General features: G+C 35.7%; 1 protein-coding gene across 2 annotated transcripts in view; it reads right to left on the bottom strand.

Moving 5' to 3' along the window:
- Positions 1 to 21,948, bottom strand: part of LOC121388143 (protein virilizer homolog) — a 66,718-nt gene that overhangs the window by 28,081 nt on the left and 16,689 nt on the right. For both annotated transcript variants that reach the window (XM_041519379.1, XM_041519380.1), the window contains exons 10-24: positions 21,340 to 21,479; positions 19,762 to 19,841; positions 16,038 to 16,198; positions 15,218 to 15,427; positions 14,432 to 14,520; positions 13,726 to 13,906; positions 12,569 to 12,666; positions 10,844 to 11,024; positions 9,257 to 9,377; positions 8,469 to 8,657; positions 5,460 to 5,603; positions 3,718 to 3,921; positions 3,125 to 3,210; positions 2,479 to 2,625; positions 927 to 1,022 (exon numbers count right to left, since the gene is read on the bottom strand). In XM_041519379.1, the coding sequence (XP_041375313.1) occupies positions 927 to 1,022; positions 2,479 to 2,625; positions 3,125 to 3,210; positions 3,718 to 3,921; positions 5,460 to 5,603; positions 8,469 to 8,657; positions 9,257 to 9,377; positions 10,844 to 11,024; positions 12,569 to 12,666; positions 13,726 to 13,906; positions 14,432 to 14,520; positions 15,218 to 15,427; positions 16,038 to 16,198; positions 19,762 to 19,841; positions 21,340 to 21,479 (2,127 nt within the window). The remainder of the gene's footprint in view (positions 1 to 926; positions 1,023 to 2,478; positions 2,626 to 3,124; positions 3,211 to 3,717; positions 3,922 to 5,459; positions 5,604 to 8,468; positions 8,658 to 9,256; positions 9,378 to 10,843; positions 11,025 to 12,568; positions 12,667 to 13,725; positions 13,907 to 14,431; positions 14,521 to 15,217; positions 15,428 to 16,037; positions 16,199 to 19,761; positions 19,842 to 21,339; positions 21,480 to 21,948) is intronic.

Here is a 21,948-nt window from a genome sequence, read left to right as displayed (position 1 = left end):
AGCAAACGCTTTGACATTATCTGACAATTCTCATTCATTCATTCTCTCTCTCTCTTTCTGTCACTCTCTCTATCCTTCTCTCTCTCATATTCTGTCTGTCTGTCCTGTTTCTGTTCATTTCTCGTGTGTTGTGTGTGATTGTTTTTCTAACAACTATTGTTTTGTCTGCTATGTTTTGTAAAAATTGTATTTGTAAAATGTAGGGAGAGACCTTAATATAGGCATCGCCTGTTGGTCAATCCCAAACGTTAAACGTTAATAAATATTGTTTAAAAAAAAAAAGCGAGTGACGGTGGACAAACTAAAATGCGACATGAAATTAATGCGGTGGCTGACAGAGTGGCCAAAGACCCTGCAATTGTCACCCATGGCTGGCATCTTGCTGGACTATTCGATTTGCGTGTGACACATAGCTTGTTGGACTATTCAACAATTAGTCTGTCCCACCTACAATGAAGTGGTTTCCAGTTGTGTTTTATAAATATATTAGAATTTTAATCTTTGTTTGTTTTGTGAGACACATAGACAAAACATAGAAATAAATGCATCATATTATTAATGAGAATAACATGAACTCGCATTTGTATTATGATTACATTAATTTCAGGATCTACAGTATTCATCGGAATGTGTATAAAACAACATAAATGAGACTGTACTCTGGCTTAAGGGTGGGTAACATTTCTTCTTTCTTTCTTTTATATTCAATTTTTCGGGCATGTCAATTATCTTTTCTTAGTACATTTTTCACAGAATGTATTCTGACATAGTATCTAATCTGAAATATAAAAGTGAGTAGTGGTATGCTACTAATAAAGCAGAATGTTATTACTTTTTCATTTACCTAACTAAAATTTAAATTTAAAAAAAAGAAAAAAAGATCAACAGTAAACATTATTAAAACCAGAAAAAGAGGACAACATTACCATAGCTAGCTCCTGGCTGTGCATCAAAGACAGAGGAACGGAACACATCACCGTGTACAGTTCAAACAAAACTGTCAGGGCTGTTAGGTCTTTGAACTGTAAAGAAAAATAACAATTCCATGGAAATAAATATCTTTCCAAACATAATTTGGTTTAGCATTTAAAAAAAAAACCCCAATATATTTTTGAATATGTTACGTAAAATTCCTAGTTAATACAGTTCTATTTATTTAAAGGAATGCTTTTGGACTGGTATGCATATTCAACAATATATAATGCACATTATTGCTTAATATCAACAAGTATAATCATATATATTTAATTAATAAAATGGTTAAATGTAATGGCTATTATATGTAATGGGCACAGCCATTTCATACCATCCCAGTGAATACATCCTCTGGCGAGCTGGTGGTTACGTAATACTTAATGTGTAACGTCAGGAATTAGTCTTAGAACTAGAGAAACAAATGTACCTGTTTTTTGCGGGATGATTAAATAGGCATGCATTGCAATGTTCTGTAATAATATCCATCCCAGTATGCCAGCAATAAGTATATATTATTTTTCAATACAAAATAAACCACCATTGTCAAAATGGCCACACAAGTCGAAATAATTGTACCATGTTTTGTCCATGCATTAATGTATGTACTGAAATGATAAACGGAGTGTTTTCTAAGTTGTCTATTCTGTTTGTTGCCTCTACCTGTGATTCCTGACTGGTAACCAAATGAGCCACTTAATTACTGCTGTCTAGACACAAACATACATACCGGTATTGTATAATAACCTGTCGCCCCTAAAATGGTAATGGACATGATTTATTACTGTAAATAGTTCTGTAAAAATATTGATTAAGTAGACTTTCCCATCTAAAATCAAAGAAATGACCAATTACGTAGTCCCAAAGAAAAGAAAATTATCACTTGGGTATCGTGGGTGGTCATTTTGGCTCCAGTGTAGCATACCAATAGTCCTAATAGTGTACATTTTACCGTTACATTGTTTAACAGACAAAAATATTATAACCCCATTTCATTCCGTTAATGGAACTTGAAATATACTTAGTTAAATAATTTATTATATTATCACGTCATTTATGTTGTTTGACAAGTCAGGTTGATCAAAGAGAAGCGCCTTGTCGTAAATTACTGTTTTTGTTTACACTGTGCATACAGGAGTTGGTAGGAACTGACGTCACTTCGCCCCAAGCTAGCAGAAATAATCATGTTTTTTTATTAACCTCAAATTACACGTTTTTCATTTCTTAAAGTGTCAGTATGTGTTGGTGGTCCGGGTATGCATCTTTCCAACACATAAGGCTCATGTTTGAGTTTACTCTCCCTTTATAAAATAGAAAATAAAAAACAAAAGTAATTTCTTTAATTTAAAAATTAAATTTAATTAATTTTGTCAAAACATGTATCGAGATAAACATTCACAGGTGTAACTATGGCAGTTATAACAAAACTCAGTTTGTACAGTATTACGAGTGTAAATTCTAAATCCAAGTCATTGAGTGCACCTTTAAAATGTCTCTAATACTAACCTCTCTACCTGTGGCCCCAATGAGTTCACAGAGAATGTTCCTGACAATCGTTAAGGAAGGTTGTATTATTGCCAGATGTAACATCAACTGCTCATTATTTAGGCGCAGACCTTGTTGCCAGGGACGTAACAGTGATTCACTCAGTTTCTGGAAGACAATCAACAATTTTTATTTTATTTATATTCATAAACAACTCATACTTGGAAGACAAAATGAATTACCCAAATTCAAATGCATCACTGATGGAACTGGAAGGTAGTTATTTTCTCCAGATATTGTCATATAATGGGACTGGGAAATTAAAAGTTTATTTGCATTGTGGAAGAACTGTCGCTTATGCATGTGCGACTGAACTGTTACAAGCCACAGTGACACTGACATCATGGCATTTGTTGCATGGCCTGTGGCTGTGGCTTGTTGCCTGTGTGTACACCAGATGGGTAGAATGCTCTTTTTTTCACACCTATGATTGGGAGAATTGTAACCTGTCATCTTCCATATTTCAAAGGAACATGTCATACAGCTACCTTACAGTGATCAGAATGATATTTTAATTGTACATAATTAATTTCACAAATACTTTGACAAGTTAAATTTTGTTGGCATGGCTATATAACTACAATAAACACTTCTACCGGTAACTGACCTGAAGAAATCCGAGTAGGATGGGAAAACATTCCTCACTATAAATCTCCAGCAGTGCGTACTTGTATCTCAGCTCTGTAAGTTGATCTAGAAAAACAAAAACTCTTATCATACTGGTATCAGTTAATCTTTTTGTGTCTGCGCTGGAATGATGTTATGGGCTGAGCATTTTCACGATAAAAGCTAATAGTGCAGGGTGCTATCATCTCCACACCACAATTAAATTAATAATGTGCCGTGTGTAAGCCGTCAAGCTACGAAACGGTCATATCAATATTTGTTATAAAATGATATTACGTACTATTTTCTAAGGGAGTGAGGTAGACGTTAAAATATGTACCCCGTGTAAACTTCGTCTGTGGATTGATGACAACCGTCAAGCTACGAAACGGTCAAATCAATATTTGTTATAAAATGACATGACGTACTATTTTCTAAGGGAGTGAGATAGACGTTAAAATACGTACCCCGTGTAAACTTCGTCTGTGGATTGATGATAACCGTCAAGCTACGAAATGGTCAAATCAATATTTGTTATAAAATTATATTACGTATTATTTTCTATGGGAGTGAGGTAGACGTTAACATACGTACCCTGTGTAAACTTCGTCTGTGGATTGATGACCAGACTGTGAAGGATTCTAAGTGTTGTGATCAGACCGGGTGGCAACTTCTGGACATCGTCCACGTACTGCTTCAGCTGACCAATCACGATGGACAGCTCATTGTAAGTGATCGTGGTCAGTTTGGTCATGGGCGCAAGCCAGTTCTGAAGGTCGTCCAGTCTAGTGTTGATACCTACAATTTAAACCATTACTATTGAAACAGACAGGGTCAGTGAAACAACTAAAATATTTAGTTACAAAAACATAATAAATACTGTTTAAATTGACAGAAATATCTTTTAAAGGGAGGATCAACTCAAATATAAGCCTGACCAGACTCAGACCACCAATACATACTGACACTTTAAGAAATGAAAAATGCGTAATTTTAGAGTTAATAAAAAACTGTGATTATTCCTGCTAACTGGGGCAGCCATTTTGTTTCGTTTTTGTGACGTCTGGTGGTATAGCTTGGGGCAAAGTGACACTGTACGGGCACACTGTAAACAAACACTCTAATTTATGAAAAGGCACTTCGCTTCCATCAACCTGACTTGTAAAACAACATAAATGACTTGATAGTATAATAAACTATTTAACTAAAGAGATTTCAATTTGCATCAATAGAATGAAATGGAGTAATAGTATTTTACTCTTTTAAAAAATCCAAAGAAAAAAATGCATATTATTAGGCCTATTGGTAGGGTATGTTCAAGCAAAAACGACCACTCATGATACCCAAATGATAATTTTCTTTTCTTTCGGACTACGTAATTGGTCAGTTTTGTGATTTTAGATGGGAAAGTCTACTTAATCACAGGTTTTACAGAATTACTTACAGTAATAAAGCAGGAAGGCTGATAATGTCCATTACGATTTGAGAGGTGTCCGCGCGGTTATCACACAATACCCTATGATCTTAATAAAAGAGGCATGTCTTTTTAGTGTGTCTAGACACAGTGTCTGAGGACCGTCTAAATATACACCTGCCAATCAGGAACCACAGGTACAGATAACGGAAAGAAAAGACCAATTAACCAAGAAAACACTCCGATTATTATTTAAGTACGTGGGTTAATTTATGTACAAAACATAAGACAGTTATTTCAACACTTTGACAATGGTGGTTTATTTTGTACTGAAAAATAATATATACTTGGTGCCGTCAATATTATAATATATAATAGCTGTCACATTTAAGCATTTTATTAATTAACTATACGATTATACTTGTTGATATTAAGCAATAATGTGCGTTATATATCACTGATTATGCATACCAGGCTAAATGCCTTAATTGTCCCCCGATTATTTGAGCCATTTAACCAACTTCTTTATTTGGATACTTTGAAAACTAGAGAAAAGGAAACTAAGATTAAATGTGACCGTCGCACCTTTGCCCAGAACACACCTACTGACTAATCAGTCAAAAGTTGGTAATAAAGCTGACATGACTGTTGTGTTGGCATTAATCGACAGGTGTATGCCAAGCATTAGGTATTGCATGAGAAAACAGAGCATTAGGATTGTTTTTTTAAAAAACACACCGGAAAAACTCTTTACTTGACAGCCATTAAATATTAAACATGAGAAAACGAGAAAAGAAATCACTTCATTTGAAAATGTCAAAACTTTTGCATAAACAAAAAAATAAGTACTGTATTCAGGATTAAATAAGGAAAATAACCAAATAAGTAGCCCAATATAGAAGACCTATTAAAAAACAGTCACCTTCTTCTGATATTGCACACAATTTGGTCTTATATTTTTCTAGCATCTTTACGTTTGTTGACAACTTGACAACCAGACAGAGCAGCTGAGTTGCGTATCCTGTACACACAGATTTCTTCATTCGCCGGTCTGCAGCAGAATCACCTATAGTGCAAAATAAACACTAGAGAGATAGAGAATTTGAAATAAATGCTTTCAAAGCATGATGAAGATTGGCAGATCAGTTTTAACCAAGTACAAACAATCCAGACAACAGAGTAAGAACAGGATGATTTGTATGAAAACAGGAGCAAATAACAAGGAACCGTTAATCTTGTTATTGGAAGTATACTGACACACAATGAAAACACAAAAGAGATATTTTTCAATATTTTGTTGTGATTAATGAAAAATATATTTATTGGACTTAAAATAACAATTTATGAGAGGAAGCCATTATTGGTACTTTTGTCTGGGTTTTAATCCTGGTTTTGTTCTCGTTACACATACAATAGCAGAAACACACAAAATGGTGTGAAATACGTTCACTACATGCTCAATCATACTGCATGCAATGCACGTGAAATGCCAGTATGTGGACACATAAAAGTCATGTAACGGTGTCATATTCCTCGTCACATTAAGAATGCCACGATTCAGAAAAGAACAAAGGGAGCGAGCGTTGGGCATGGTTCAAGGGGGTACTTCGCAAAGCCAAGTTGCTAGGACCTTCAGAGTCTATCCATCAACTATTGGATGACTTGTTGAACGTCATCAACAGACCAGGAGTGTCCGTGATCAACCTCGACCTGGTCAACGTCATGTTACGACCCCACGCCAAGATCAGCAGATTTGATGACACCACCTCCGTGTCCAGTTCAGAACTGCGACAATGACAGTAAGCAACACGATAGGATGTCATGGAAGGCCTATCCATCCGATGATGGTCATCCGTCGACTCGCTGGACTCAGGTGCAGACGCCCGTACAACGGTAACATCATGACACCGCGACATTGTGCTGCAAGACTAGTTTGCTCTCCAGAATGGTAATCATCCACCAGCCTCTTACCGGAGCATTGTTTTCTCAGATGAGTCCCGTTTTTCTGTCTCCTTTGTCGATGGAAGAGCACGTGTGTACAGAAGACTCCATGAACGGTACACTGATGGATATGTGAGAGAACATGATCGGTTTGGAGGCGGTTGTCTGATGTTATGGGGGCAATCAACTGTGATTTCAGGAGTGATCTCATCATTGTCCATGATGCCCTTACAGCCCAGCGTTATGTTGACATTATTCTAAGACCAGTTCTCCAGCCATTTTTGCACAGTCACTGAAGACCAGGAGGTCCCCTCAAGTTTCAACAAGAGAATGCCCATCCACATAATGCAAGAATTACCCAGGCATTCCTGCAACAAGCTGGTATCACTGTTATGAACTGGCCCGCCGTTTCATCGGATTTGAACCCAATTGAACACATGTGGGATGAGTTAGAACGTTGTGTACATCACTGCCAGCCACCACCGCATAACGTCGCTGAGCTTGCACAGGCGTTGCAGGAGTGGAAGAACATTCCTGTGGCTTATTTGAGATGTTTGTGCCAATACTTTCCCTGTCATCTTCACGGGCCAATGGTGGACACACCAGATACTGACCTTGATATGGGTGGGTTAAACTTTTCGATTACGAATGCAACTCAATTACTGATGATAACTGGCCATGTTTCCATGTGAATGTATCTCATGAATACCAGTCATTAATGTCATATAACATTATCCATCAATTCATTAATAGTTTGTCGGTATTTGCAATGAAAAGTTGTTTTTGCATTTTCATTGTGTGTCAGTATAGGATACACAGGATAAATTTGGAAAATATACAACCATTTTGGCTGTTGATATGTGTTAAAAGTCCACTGGTAGAAGAAGAAAATGTCTTATTTAACGACACACTCAACACATTTTATTTACGGTTATATGGCATCAGACATATGATCAAGGACCACACAGATATTGAGAGAGGAAACCCGCTGTCGCCACTGGGCTACTCTTTTCGATTAGCAGCAAGATATCTTTTATGTGCATCATCCCACAGACAGGATAACACATACCACGGCCTTTGATATACCAGTCTTGGCGCACTAGCTGGAGCGAGAAATAGCCCAATGGGCCCACCGACGGGAATCGATCCCAGACCAACCACGCATCAAGCGAATGCTTAACCACTGAGCTACGTCCCACCCTTCAAAGACCACTAGAATGCAACAAGTGCAAGGACAGATTACAGTATGAAGGCAATCATTATTCTTAATTAGTAAGATATCATTCCAGAAACCCATTTCATTGCTACTTTTTGTCAAGAGGGTGTACTGTTTGTCCTTTTGTTTTCATACAGTGTTCAAAATAAGCATTGGCAAGTGACAATCTGCTTGGAAAGGAAAATGTACCTCAATGGTTATCTGATAGACAAGTAAAAATGTTCAAAGCAGTTTCATTTTGAGCAATCAAAAACATCATCCTTGCACTTGAATAAAACAAGCCACTTACTTGGACATGTGAAAATATTGACAGACAAAATTGTACAACTTACCCGTCTTAACAAATTGTACAACTTACCCGTCTTAACAAATTGTACAACTTACCCGTCTTAACAAATTCTACAACTTACCCGTCTTAACAAATTCTACAACTTACCCGTCTTAACAAATTCTACAACTTACCCGTCTTAACAAATTCTACAACTTACCTGTGCTAATAAATTGTACAACTTGCCCGTCTTAACAAATTGTACAACTTACCCGTCTTAACAAATTCTACAACTTACCTGTGCTAATAAATTGTACAATTTGCCCGTCTTAACAAATTGTACAACTTACCCGTCTTAACAAATTCTACAACTTACCTGTGCTAATAAATTGTACAACTTGCCCGTCTTAACAAATTGTACAACTTACCCGCCATAACAAATTGTACAACTTACCCGTGCTAATACATTGTACAACTTACCCGTGCTAATACAATGTACAACTTACCTGTGAGTTCTAAAAATGGGAAGAGTATTTTGAGATTGTCGTCCAGACTAAGGACATACACTACAGCATCGCGACCCACTGTGGTGACAATTGGAATTCCGTCACGTGACACAGAGGTGAAGGTCATGGAAAACAGGTTCTGGAGGATTCCCAGAGGTTCGGAGGCATCAAGACTCTTAGGGTTGGGATCTGTAACAACACGAAGGTTAATGAAGTCAAATGTTAACAAAAATAACAAGTACTATACATAGAAATGTCTTTTCTTACATGAATCTCACAATGCAATATATATTTGGCTCTTATGGTAGTCCATCCAGTGAGTTACTTTTCTTGAGGTAGTCCATCAAGTGACTTACTTTTCTTGTGGTAGTCCATCCAGTGACTTACTTTTCTTGTGGTAGTCCATCCAGTGACTTACTTTTCTTGTGGTAGTCTATCCAGTGACTTATTTTTCTTGTGGTAGTCCATCCAGTGAGTTACTTTTTCGTGGTAGTCCATCCAGTGAGTTACTTTTCTTGAGGTAGTCCATCAAGTGACTTACTTTTCTTGTGGTAGTCCATCCAGTGACTTACTTTACTTGTGATAGTCCATCAAGTGACTTACTTTTCTTGTGGTAGTCTATCCAGTGACTTACTTTTCTTGTGGTAGTCCATCCAGTGAGTTACTTTTTCGTGGTAGTCCATCCAGTGAGTTACTTTTCTTGAGGTAGTCCATCAAGTGACTTACTTTTCTTGTGGTAGTCCATCCAGTGACTTACTTTACTTGTGATAGTCCATCAAGTGACTTACTTTTCTTGTGGTAGTCCATCAAGTGGTCCACATACTGCAGCACCTGTAGGTAATACACCAACTCCAGACCGAGCTGTCGAGCGGCAGTCTCTTCAGACGCAACATCTTCAGCATTTTCTTCCTGAACATCATTTACATGTAAAAAACACAGAAAAAAATCAGTACACCATTTCAAAATCACAATGGTTAACAGAACAGAGCTGGTACACACACACACCCAAAAAACCAACAAACAAACAAAAAACCAACAAATAGTCAAGTTGCGCCTTATTATGGACTACTTGATTGAAATAAGAATATTATTGCTTAAACAAATTATTTCTGAATAGGAAACAGACTTGATCACCAGTAATGCTAGGCTGTGTAATGATGAAGATTACACTTCGTTGGTTTTGTCAATGATAATTTGCAATAATTCATTGAAAAACAAACATGACAACTTAAACATTTTTATTATGATCTCAGTTTTAACCAAAAAGTGAGTTACTAGGTTTTGTCATTGGACAACAAACATGTCAAAAAATATTATTTTTATAATGCTACCATAAATCTTTCTTAACTTCTAGTACTGTGGATATATAATATTTGTCTTTACTTGCCAATTTCATTTTAATTTCTTTTCTGGCTTATGTCTTATTTAAGATTCAACCACACTGTTCTGGGCAAATTCTTCACAGGGTTTCAGTTAGAGGGTATGGAGGATAAAATTACATAATTTAAAATTTTAGAAATTAATGGATTTAATAATTTTTACATAGATAATTAATACAAAGAGAACTGGTGTTTAAAATATGTCAAAGCATATGAAATGTAGGGGTGGGACATAGCCCAGTTGTAAAGCGCTCGCTTGATGCATGATCTGTCTGGGATCGATCACTGTCGGTGTGCCCATTGGGCTATTTCTCGTTCCAGCCAGTGCATCACAACTGGTATATCAAAGGCCATGGTATGTACTATCCTGTCAGTGGAATGGTGCATATAAAAGATACCTTGCTACTAATGATTTTTTTTTTACCTGGTTTTCTCTCTATGATTGTCAAAATGACCATATGTTTGACATCCAATAGCCAATGGTTAATAAATAAATGTGCTCTAGTGGTGTTGTTAAAACAAAACAAACTTTATGAAATGCAGTGTCCCATTTCAAACCCATAACCACCTAGTAGAGGTACTTATGGTCTGTTTTTGTTTTTATTACAAACCCTCAAATTATCTTCTGGTAGTAAACTATCTCCTGAACAGACAGGCCAGGGAAATGCACGTATTTAGAGGTCAGGTTAACTAATCATGACCATATTTGCCAATTCCTGTGGGATATTTCTTGTTCCAGCCAGTGCTCCACAACTGGTGTAACAAAGGCCATGGTATGTACTATCATGTCTGTGGGATGGTGCATATAAAAGATCCCTTGCTGCTAATCAAAAAGAGTAGCCCTCGAAGTAGCGACAGCAGGTTTCCTCTCTCAATATCTACGTGGTCCTTAAACATATGTCTGACGCCATATAACCGTAAATAAAATGTGTTGAGTGCCTCGTTAAATAAAACATTTCCTTCCTTCCTTATTTTGCTAATTAACGAATCACTCACAGGTGCCTGGATGAGAGATCTGATGATTCCGTTGGTGGTGTCTGGTCTGGCACTCAGGAAGAGAAGACCCGGCTGTGACTTGTTCAGGTGTTGTAAGACGTCCTGCACTGCAGAGAAGATCGGCAGGTGGCAGCACAGGGCCGGGGTGGAGGTTAACACGAAGAGGCTTTCCAGTAAGTGACTGAAAGATCACACAAAATATCATCATCCAAAAGCATTCACAGAGTACTGCTAAAGCAATACATGTCTCCTACCAGGGCCCAACTAATTTTCGTATCAAGGGCACAGTAACTATAAATATATGACTAACCAAGAGCATATTGTGAAACTGACAGGAAATATATCTTGACTAATTCAAGGGCCAAAACTCTGAAAAATGGTAAATCACCATGAAAGTTAAACTTAATCTGTAATAGTACCTGATAAAACAATACACAAAATTTCATCTCAATATCTTCAGGCATTGAAAAAAGGAAAAAAAGTCTGGAAAACACATTTTCACATCTCCTAAGTTCAAAGGTCATAACTGAAAAATAGATACATTTCCATGAAAGTCGAACTTACTTTGTAACAGAACATAATAAAGCTATATTCACATAATTTCAGCTCAATATCTTTGTAAGGTTTTTAACAGTAGGGGTTATTGTTAGCTACTATTATGCCTGTATGCTATATGAAATTGATAGACTAAGTACATTTTATTAATGAAGAGCATGCTATGTGAAACAGTTAAAGTTTGTTTTATTTAATGACACCACTAGAGCACACTGATTTATGAATCATCGGCTATTGGATGTCAAACAGTTGGTACTTCTGACATTATAGTCTTTAGAGAGGAAACCATCAACATTTTTTCCATTGGTAACAAGGGATCTTTTATATACACCATCCCACAGACATACCAGTCGTGCACTGGGTGGAATGAGAAATAGCCCAATCAACTGACTGTGCATCAGGCTTTACCTCTGGGCTAGGACCCACCCCTATGCTGTGTGAAAGTTACAGTAAATATGTTTGACTAACCAAGAGCATGTTGTGAAACTGACAGGAAATATATCTGACTAACCAAGGGTATTCTATGTGAAATTGACAGTCAATCTTTTAATAACCTAAATTATGTTCTGTGAAATTGATAGTAAATATCTAAAACTGACAGAAAATATATGACTAATCAAGGTGGGTATGTGAAACTGACACAATGTATGAGATTGACAGTAAACGTTTCACCAACAATATGCTATGAATTTTGACATTATTACGTATCACTATAATTACTACTATAGCTTTTCTTTTTAACAGTCCTTCTTTCTAAACTTATATATTTATTTTATGTCCCCATTACATCAACTAGCCTATTTAAATATGTTTCTATTAACTAGCCATTTATAATGTGTTATTAATATTACTATCTACATGTACATATGCATTAATATTAAATATATCATCATGTACATTATTTGTATAAGTATTACTATTACTATAATCAGCACACTACCACAATGTGTATGTACTCTTAGTATTTAGCGTGTATAATTTAATTCATCTTCTGTGAGGCAATGAATCAGGGCACCCCAACCCTGGCCTCGTCAAAATGAGCTGGGGACAATAAAATATATTTTTTAAAACCCCAAAAGAAACAAACCAATATGCTATATGAAAGTGACAATAAATACTTTTGAGTAACCAAGAGAATATTGTGAAACTTAAAGGAAATATGTGACGAACCATGAGTATGCTACATGAAACAATCCTGGGTACGGATCAAGTGCAGGTGGACATTTTTCGAACACAACAGTGCTTGGTAAAGCCGTTTTCGACTGTGCCTGTATAGAAAACAAGACAGAGACATAATTAAAAATATATATATATGACAGAAGAAAATTAAGTCAATATAAATAAATCTGTTTTTTAACTTGAAGTTTTAATACATAAAATTTATTTTTTCAAATTAAATTTTAACGTAATTCTTTATACGAACCTTTATGTTTATTACACAAAGATTTCAACATCCAGTTGCTGCCAAAATGGTGGCCCCCATTCAAAATGTATACCAAGTATGAGCAAAAAAACATATCATAAGTTTTGGATGTAAAATGTTTTGGACAAAGAGCAGAAAACCTTGAAACACCGTAAAGATGATTAAAATCCAGAATTTCAGATAAATTCAGAAAACATTCATCTCTGCAGGGCAGAAAAACCAAGTGGGTCCAGCGAAGGTGACTGCTGCATTCACTACACCCAGGCATTGAAATAAGCATCGTGTCATTTACAGGATACCACAAAATATAGCCTGGTAACTATAGGTTACCACAACAAAATGAAAGTTAGAATTGAATTCCTGTTACTACTACTTTTAACGTGGATGTTCTGAAATTGTATCGGTGCGTGCAAACGTCGGTAAGAGAAACGAAATCCGGAAGTAAATTTATCTAGTGGGCGATGCTTAAACACGGATTGCTGAAATTGCTTGCAATTGCACAAGTGCGCACAAATATCGGTGCAATTTTGTACGAGAAAACGAAACGCGGAAGTAAATTAATCTAGTGACTATAATTGCTGTACACCCCAACCCACAAAATGAACAAATGTTCAACAACACCCTATAAGACATTTGTTTTTTTCCGCTGCTGGATGTCAAACAAGATATACAAACACTAACAATTATACAGCAAACATTTTGTTCATAAAATTTTGATTAGCGACATTTGGTAATCAGTTAAAAATTGAGTAGCAACTAATATTTAATGTTTTAGAAATGTGTAGCAACCTCTGAAATTTGTGTAGCAAATCGTGAGGTAATACTGCACAAAATGTTCCTCATTATGTTTGCCATATTATTACCACAGAAGTCACACTTCAGTGATGTGACACGCTGTACTTACAATGAGCTGTTCCGCATGAACGAACACCCGACACACCTCGGTGAGACACGTGACAATCTGGCTGACATCTTTCTCGTCAAGCACGGGAGTTTGACTGCCTGGCTCTGTGTCGTCCTGGTCTTCTTTAGGGGCAGGTTTTGCTGCCTCCTCATCATCCACCGACGGAAGGGTGCTCAGCACACTGTGTTAAACATAGTAACAATGCTTTACACGAAAGAATTATTATCTGTTTAACAACAACCCACACTATCCTAAAGATATTGTTTTGAAAACCTGATAAAAACTGATCTAAAGAAGAAACTTGAATGCAAAAGTTGATGACATTTCTGCCACCAGAAAAGTAATTCCTATACCTTACCTTTTTACTTTATAAAGGTGAAAAAAATAAATAAAAAATAAAGGACAAACCTGTAATTGAAATGGTGTCTCATTACAGCTCTTTGTTTAATGAGTAGTTATTAGCTATTAGGACCATAGAATAAGACCACCACAACATGGCTACTTTTATTATTGAATGGTGGCTTGGAGTCATTTGTACAGATATTGTCACAATGATCACAGCATATACAACATCATTTCATATGCCAGTTGTGGAGCAATCAACAGGATCAATCCCACATCCGATATCAGGCCGAAGTTCTACCATTGTGCTACCGCCTGTTTTTATGATCTGGATCACCGACACCAAGTAGTACAATAAACTCACTGATCTATGGACTCAGATAAACTCTTGAACAGTTCATAAGTGTGGATCTTGGTAACCAGGGACGACAATGCTACAGTTGTACACGCAAGCTGAAACAAAGAGAATGTGAGGAATGCAAAACTTAGAACAAAATGAAACTCTGTAACAATCGATGTGGAATTTGGTAACCAAATAAGAAAGAAATGTTTTATTTAACGACACACTCAACACATTTTATTTACGGTTATATGGTGTCAGACATATGGTTAAGGACCACGCAGATATTGAGAGAGGAAACCCGCTGTTGCCACTTCATGGACTACTCTTTTCAATTAGCAGCAAGGTATCTTTTATATGCACCATCACACAGACAGGGTAGTACATACCACAGCCTTTGACATACCAGTCGTGGTGCACTGGCTGGAACAAGAAATAGCCCAATGGGCCCACCGACAGAGATTGATCCTACACAGACCGCGTATCGAGTGAGCGCCTTACCACTAGGCTATGTCCCGTCCAGATAACCAAATAAAAAACTTTTGAAACACCAGCCACTTTCCACCGACCACAAACCAGAAACTCTGAAAACCAGAATTCCCTCAAAACAGTGTTTTTCATGGCCCGTTTAAATAATATTTTTATGCTGGAGTGTTGTTAAGCATTCATTCATTTTTTTTTTTTAAATGTCAGTACAGAACATAACCTCTGTAAACTGAATACCCTTTAAAAACTGTACTTTTTACAAAGTCTGATGGGTGTCTGGTTTAGAGGAGATTCACTGTACCGTAATAAATCTGATGTGATCACCTGTTTTGTCAGCATGCTGTCAAGCACTCGCTGGTAACACGTGGCTGGTCGTGACTTCGAGTCCTGGTCTGGGTGCGTGCCAATGAACCACTTGATACCATCCGAGAAGTACGTCGTCTGATCGAGAGCCTTCACAATGTGTAGTTTGATGCTGAACGCCATGTGTGGAGAGACGAACAGGTCAAACAGCTTGTGTTGAACGTCCTTCACCTGTATAAAACATCAACAGTATAAACACGAACAGGTCAAACAGCTTGTGTTGAACGTCCTTCACCTGTATAAAACATCAACAGTATAAACACGAACAGGTCAAACAGCTTGTGTTGAATGTCCTTCACATGTATAAAACATCAACAGTATAAACACAAACAGGTCAAACAGCTTGTGTTGAACATCCTTCACCTGTATAAACATCAACAGTATAAACACGAACAGGTCAAACAGCTTGTGTTGAACGTCCTTCACCTGTATAAAACATCAACAGTATAAACACGAACAGGTCAAACAGCTTGTGCTGAACGTCCTTCACCTGTATAAAACATCGACAGTATAAACACGAACAGGTCAAACAGCTTGTGTTGAACGTCCTTCACCTGTATAAAACATCGACAGTATAAACATAAACATAAAACTATATATACATTTTTCTTTTCCTGTTTTGATATGCAGAATGGTTACTAAACATTTCAAAACTTGATCTGGACTTTAGAAAATTATACAATAAATTTATTAAATCTATTAACGGTTTTAAATGATGGAATTTCTTTTTCTGGTGATCATAGACTGTAGTGATAAATTAGGTGAAAAACCAAATGCGTACCAAGAGTTTGTTTGCAATCTCGGCACTGAGAGAACACAGACTGCCAGCCAGTTTGATCCCCATCTTCAAGTGTCGCACTTTAAACGCCGACTCCGGCTGAGCCATGGCTTGCTCAAGGTCAAGGCCATCCAGTGTCCAATTAATAAGCTTGTTCAACACATCTGAAAAAAGCACAACAAACAGTGAACAGTGATTTTTATGTAGTCAAACCTGTCTTAAGTAAAACATTGTCATAAGATGGTCTTTTATTATATGTTGTTTAATGACACCACTAGAGCACATATATTTTTTTTATCATTGGCTACTGGACTTCAAACATTTGGCAATTATTGTAACTAGTTGTTTGCAGAGAAATCCTGTTACATTTTTTCATTAGCAGCTAGGGGTCTTTTATATGCACTTTCTGATGGGCAGAAGAGCACATACCATGGGTTTTTTTCACTAGTCATGACAATTATTAATTTTTATAATCGATCATCACATTGGTAGAGTCCAACTAATAAGTTTTGATTATTAAAAGTTAAAGTTTGTTTTGTTTAACGACACCACTAGAACACATTGAATAATTAATAATCGGCTATTGGATGTCAAACATTTGGTAACTCTGACTCTTAGTCATCAGAGGAAACACTCTACATTTTTCCATTAGCAGCAAGGGATCTCTTATATGCATTTTTCCAGAAAGGAATGCACATACCACAGCCTTTGACAAGTTGTGGTGCACTGCTTGGAACGAGAAAAACCCAATCAGTTGAATGGATCCACCGAGGTGATTCGATCCTGTGATGCAAGCAACTCAAGTGAGCACTCAACTGACTGAGCTAAATCCTGCCAAGATTTGATTATAACAATCACTGGTTGACCATGATGTGTGAAAACTGAGAACATTTCAAATGATCATGAACATAAGCATTTACTCATCTCCAGATAACATTTGAAAAGTTTGGGTTGTGGAGTACCAGACAAATTTATAATTAGATGATTTATACAATTTTGCAATTAGTGATAGTTGTAATTTTAGCTCAGTGGATTCTGATCTTGGCGTTTGAAACATTTAACATCCAAAATCAATCTACTGTTCAAAAATGAAATTGTCAATTTTTTTTTTTTTTTTACATAGAATATAGTTGAACAATAAAAAATGTGCAAAACGGTGTTACTTTTTGTGTTATTTTCTGACCTCCTCATAAGTCAACCCCCCTCTAAGTTATGAAATATTCTAATACAACTTTCATATAAGCAGACCTGTCAACCTTTAGTCAAGAGAAAGCAGGAGGTGTGTGTTGAAAAAGCAGGAGATTTTTTAAATTCACACAATTTAACCCAAAATCGCAAGATTTAAAAAAAACATTATTACATTAAGTTATATGAATACTTTATAATGTCATATATACTTCTTAACCTTAGATCTTGGCATTAAAAAAAATATATATATATTATTTTTTTTTTTTTTTTTTTTAAGTTTAAATATTATTATGATTTAATACATATTTAAAAAAAAAAAAATATTTTATCCAAAAATGTTAAGAACATGAACAAGAAATAAAAAATTTCATTAGTACATTTACGGTATTACACTTACAGCCTTACAGGTTGCGTTACATTATCATTTGTGGTTAGTGTACCTAGGCTAAGTACCAAAGACAAATTTATATAAATCTTATAAATTAATATTCAGTTTTTACTATAATGAGGAACGGTGGCGTGGTACTTATTTAAAATCATTATAATGATGCAATAAACATTGTATTTTCATTAATCATAAGTAAAACCTCATTAAGGACGTCGTGTGAAATATACCGGAATTATACCCATTTCCGTGAGTAACTTTATGCCAATGTCAAACACAACATTTTTGAATTGTAAAAAACTAATTTCTTGAAGTGTACCCTTTATAACCAACATTTTACCGCACAAACATACAAAATTAACTGACACAAGTTGTCTTGCTGTGACATGTGATTTTAACATGCATCGTGTGTATCGCTGTCAACTCGGAGTCTAGCAGTTCAGATTCGTCATAGTTGCATTATGTAATCCAGTGGAAGACATTTTACAATTCAGAGGTGTTATTAGAACTAAATTGGATAGTTTTGTTTTTTTATATGGCAACACTGAATGTCAATACACAGCCTGTTGAATTAGCGGCAACACGCTTCGTAGCCATTACGATGGACAACAAACATTATAATAACACGTCATTTTATAAACTCCATGTGCTTTTTTAACAATATAAATAGGCTATCCCACAATTCTCACTTCGGCAAAGGTTAAACAGTCGGGACAATTCGGCCTGTTACATTCTCAGAAACCGAAAGTAGTCGACATTTTCTGAATAAGAAAAAAAGGCAGAGTTACTTCCCTTCTGTTATTTTGACAAAAGAGGATCGATTTTTTTTTTATGCTTACAAAAATGTCATTTAACAGGAGAAACTGTCTCCCGCACAGGTGAGAGGAGATTTGATCAAATACCGGGAGACTCCCGCGGAATCCGGGAGGGTTGACAGGTCTGCATATAAGTCTTTTTTCCATTGGTTAATTTTCGTGATAAATCGGACGGTAGATGTACGCTGTCATGGGCAACCAGGATTTATCACGATGAAAAAATTCTGAGAACTCATCCAATATGCTGTCACTTAGCCTCATGTGTTGTGTTTTCGTTAGTATATTAATTCTGTGTCTTACATTATATTTAAACGTCAGTATAAATAATTTTCAACAAAATTACTAACTTCAGATGAAAATGATGTTATTGTTACTATTTTGTTATTATTTCGTGCCATTGTAACTTTTAACAGTTCGTTAGAAGCAATGAACATGCACCCACCCACCCCAAGTAAGGTCCGGTCACTGATCAATCGCAGCAGTCACCAGCATGTGTCTTGTGGACTGCTCTTCTAGTTTGTGTTCTCAAAAGGGTGCAAGCAGGTTATCAAAAATAATTATATCACAATCTGAAGTACCTTATTTTTGTTTATAACATACTTTTTGTGACAATAAAATTAATAAAAAAGAGAAGATGGAAATGACTTGATTTTTTAAACGCAATTTTAAACATCAACTGCTTTAAAATATCGCACAATTCTGAAAAACTTTTGAAAATAATACTTGCCCTTTAGTAAATGCATATTATTTTATGTATTTATATAAACTTTAAGTGAAAATATGTTAGCAAGTTATAAACTTGTAGACCTACCCCATCAACATGGTTTTTGTACAAAATTAAACCAGGCGAATTCCTCAAAATAATTCAATACGAGGTTGAAACACCGCTCACAAATGTAAAGTCCAATTACATCCATGTGTCTTGCAAAAGAAATTAAACAGCCAACGAAAATATTCTTTTAGTGTGTCCTGTATTACAATAAATCATGTTCAAAAGACAGACTACAATGCTGATAAATTTGCCATTTGGTTCCCTCCTAAGTCAGTGACGTCATGTAAAGAGAACAAAAACATATTATGTCATAATTTTACTTACTACAAGCATTCTTATTGAATATTGTAAGTAAGGAGAATAGATAATTAATTGTTTTATATTTGTAGGATTTCTTGAATAAAAACACAATAAAATGTCTTACAGATACTCCTAATAGGTGTAGTATTAGAATAGGGATAATATCAGTGTTTCGTTGTTAACTATAAGGATTTATCACAAAATGTTGTGATAAATCCGTATAGTTAACAACGAAACACAGTGATATTATCCCCTAAATATACAAACCACGTGTTTTCTGTTTGGTTAAAATGTAGCTTAGTCCTTTCACAAGAAGATTGGGAACAACTTCTAGAGCTTCAACCCATCTACAAAGATAAATGATTAACAATTTTGTAGACATATAATTGTAAGTCAAAACATCTAACTTTATATAAAAACATTATTTAAATAAAATTACCTCAACTAGTTGTCAAAATACTGCCATCCCAAATGGTTTTCGCCACTCAACATCACTATGTGCAGGGAGATATTTTTGCCTGTCATCCCGTTGGACCAGCAATTACTTTATTTAATTAGTTTTGAGTAAATCATGTTAGTTCCGCAGGTTTTAATTTGGGCTGGCAGAATTTGCTTCCCAGACCAAGTGTCCAACATAAATTTCAGCTAATTTTGACCCATGTCTCAAATAATGATTAATGATCATTAATTAGATTGTACCTTTATTTTCTCAAGCAGTAAGATCCCCAACATAAATTTGAATTGTTCAGTATTTGCTCCCGTCATGGCCAGAACTCTCTGGCGAAGTCAGAGATTGTGCCCATGACAGACATGCTTGAACAGTTGTCTGATGGAAACATACCAGAAATTACCCACGGATCATCCCCCCCCCCCCCCCCCCCCGTAATTGCTGTTTTTCAGGAATTCTGCTTTTTATATTTAGATTATCATTTTGAATTTGATCCGGCCATTAGAAGAAAATTTTATTTGAATGTGCTTTAACCTTCTGAGTACTGCAGGCGAGATATCTCGCCCGACGTCACGTCAGTCTACATACTGTATACTGTATACAGTGCATTCCCCAATTCATATTTCCCGCCACTTTGCACACGACACTCACCGGAAACGGAAATATAATAAAAGAAAAAAGTTTTCTTTTCAAAATGGGGGCTTTTGTTTTGTTTGTTTCAATTGAAAATACCTTGAAATTTTGAGTTCAAAAAGTGGTTTTCGGCAAGTATTTTCATTTGACAACAATGGCGGCACGTCGTGGTCATTTTCAGGGATCAATAGCTGATTGTGACAGCTAATTTGATAATAAATTTGATCATTTTACCAACAACCAAAATCAACAAATATTGCAATATGAATCGTAGTTCGGGTTTTTATAACAATTCTGGTAAAAAACCCACTGTTATCGGGAATAATGAACATAAATATTGGACAGCTGGCCACAAACGCCCGTAAGTAAACGCAACTTTTTCGATTGTTTGCCTAATTTTAATCACCATTAACTGATCTAAAAATAATAAAAATTACAAAAACCCACAAAAATAATACTTACCGATTCATATATGAACTTTATTTCATGTATTTATAAAACATTAAAGTGAATATATGGCAATAAAAATTATAAACTTGTATCCACTCAACGTGGTTTTTGTTAAAAATTAATCCAGTAGTCTAAAGGTTAATTCATGGTACATGCTGTAATACTAGACTCACTTGAATCAGTAGTCAAACTCAAGGTTATGAATCAAGGCTGTAAATTTCATTGTTTTGCAAGTTAAAATATTCTTCATACCTGTCATATGACTGTTTATCAGTACGAGTGGGCGTTGATAACAAAGAGAAATAACTAATTACTTGTCATGTTTTGCCTTGCCATCAAGTTGTTTCACGGTCTCTAACAAAGATGTCGCCTCGTCTGGAGATGTTGAGGTCGGCTGTGATTCAAAGTTAGCAACTTCCTGCTCAAACGGTGTCAACGACGGGTCTGTCAATATCTGATTAAGAAAATGTAATTTTAAAAATATTTAATATAATAACTAGAGCTTAAACTGACCACATAATGAAGCAATCTAAAACATTTTGTTGGAAAACATGTGGCCATATTAAATTTTTTGAAACAAAATGCAGAATAAAGGATTCATTAAAAATGTTAATTTTCAAATTAGTCATGGTGAACCTATAAAGAAACATATTCACAAAATGAAAAACTATATTTGAATTCATACTTGGTGAATGACAATTAATAAAGTTATGAAATATATAAAAACACACACAAAAAATAATCAACTTATGAAGCACAAGATTTAACAGAAGAAAGTATTGCGAGTGGTTGTGACTAATTAGGGCTCACCCTGTCCATGGCCAAATTAGCAAATTGCTATTTTTAAAAATACAAAATGGCTAGAACATTTATAATTGCATTAGTAAACTTTTCGTCAAATTAGTCACCTTTGAATAATTTTC

This window comes from Gigantopelta aegis, chromosome 14 (assembly GCF_016097555.1).
Source record: "Gigantopelta aegis isolate Gae_Host chromosome 14, Gae_host_genome, whole genome shotgun sequence".
NCBI classification, from domain to species: domain Eukaryota; kingdom Metazoa; phylum Mollusca; class Gastropoda; order Neomphalida; family Peltospiridae; genus Gigantopelta; species Gigantopelta aegis.
The sequence above is the reverse complement of the archived record's forward strand: the minus strand, read 5'-3'. Positions and strand labels throughout refer to the sequence as shown.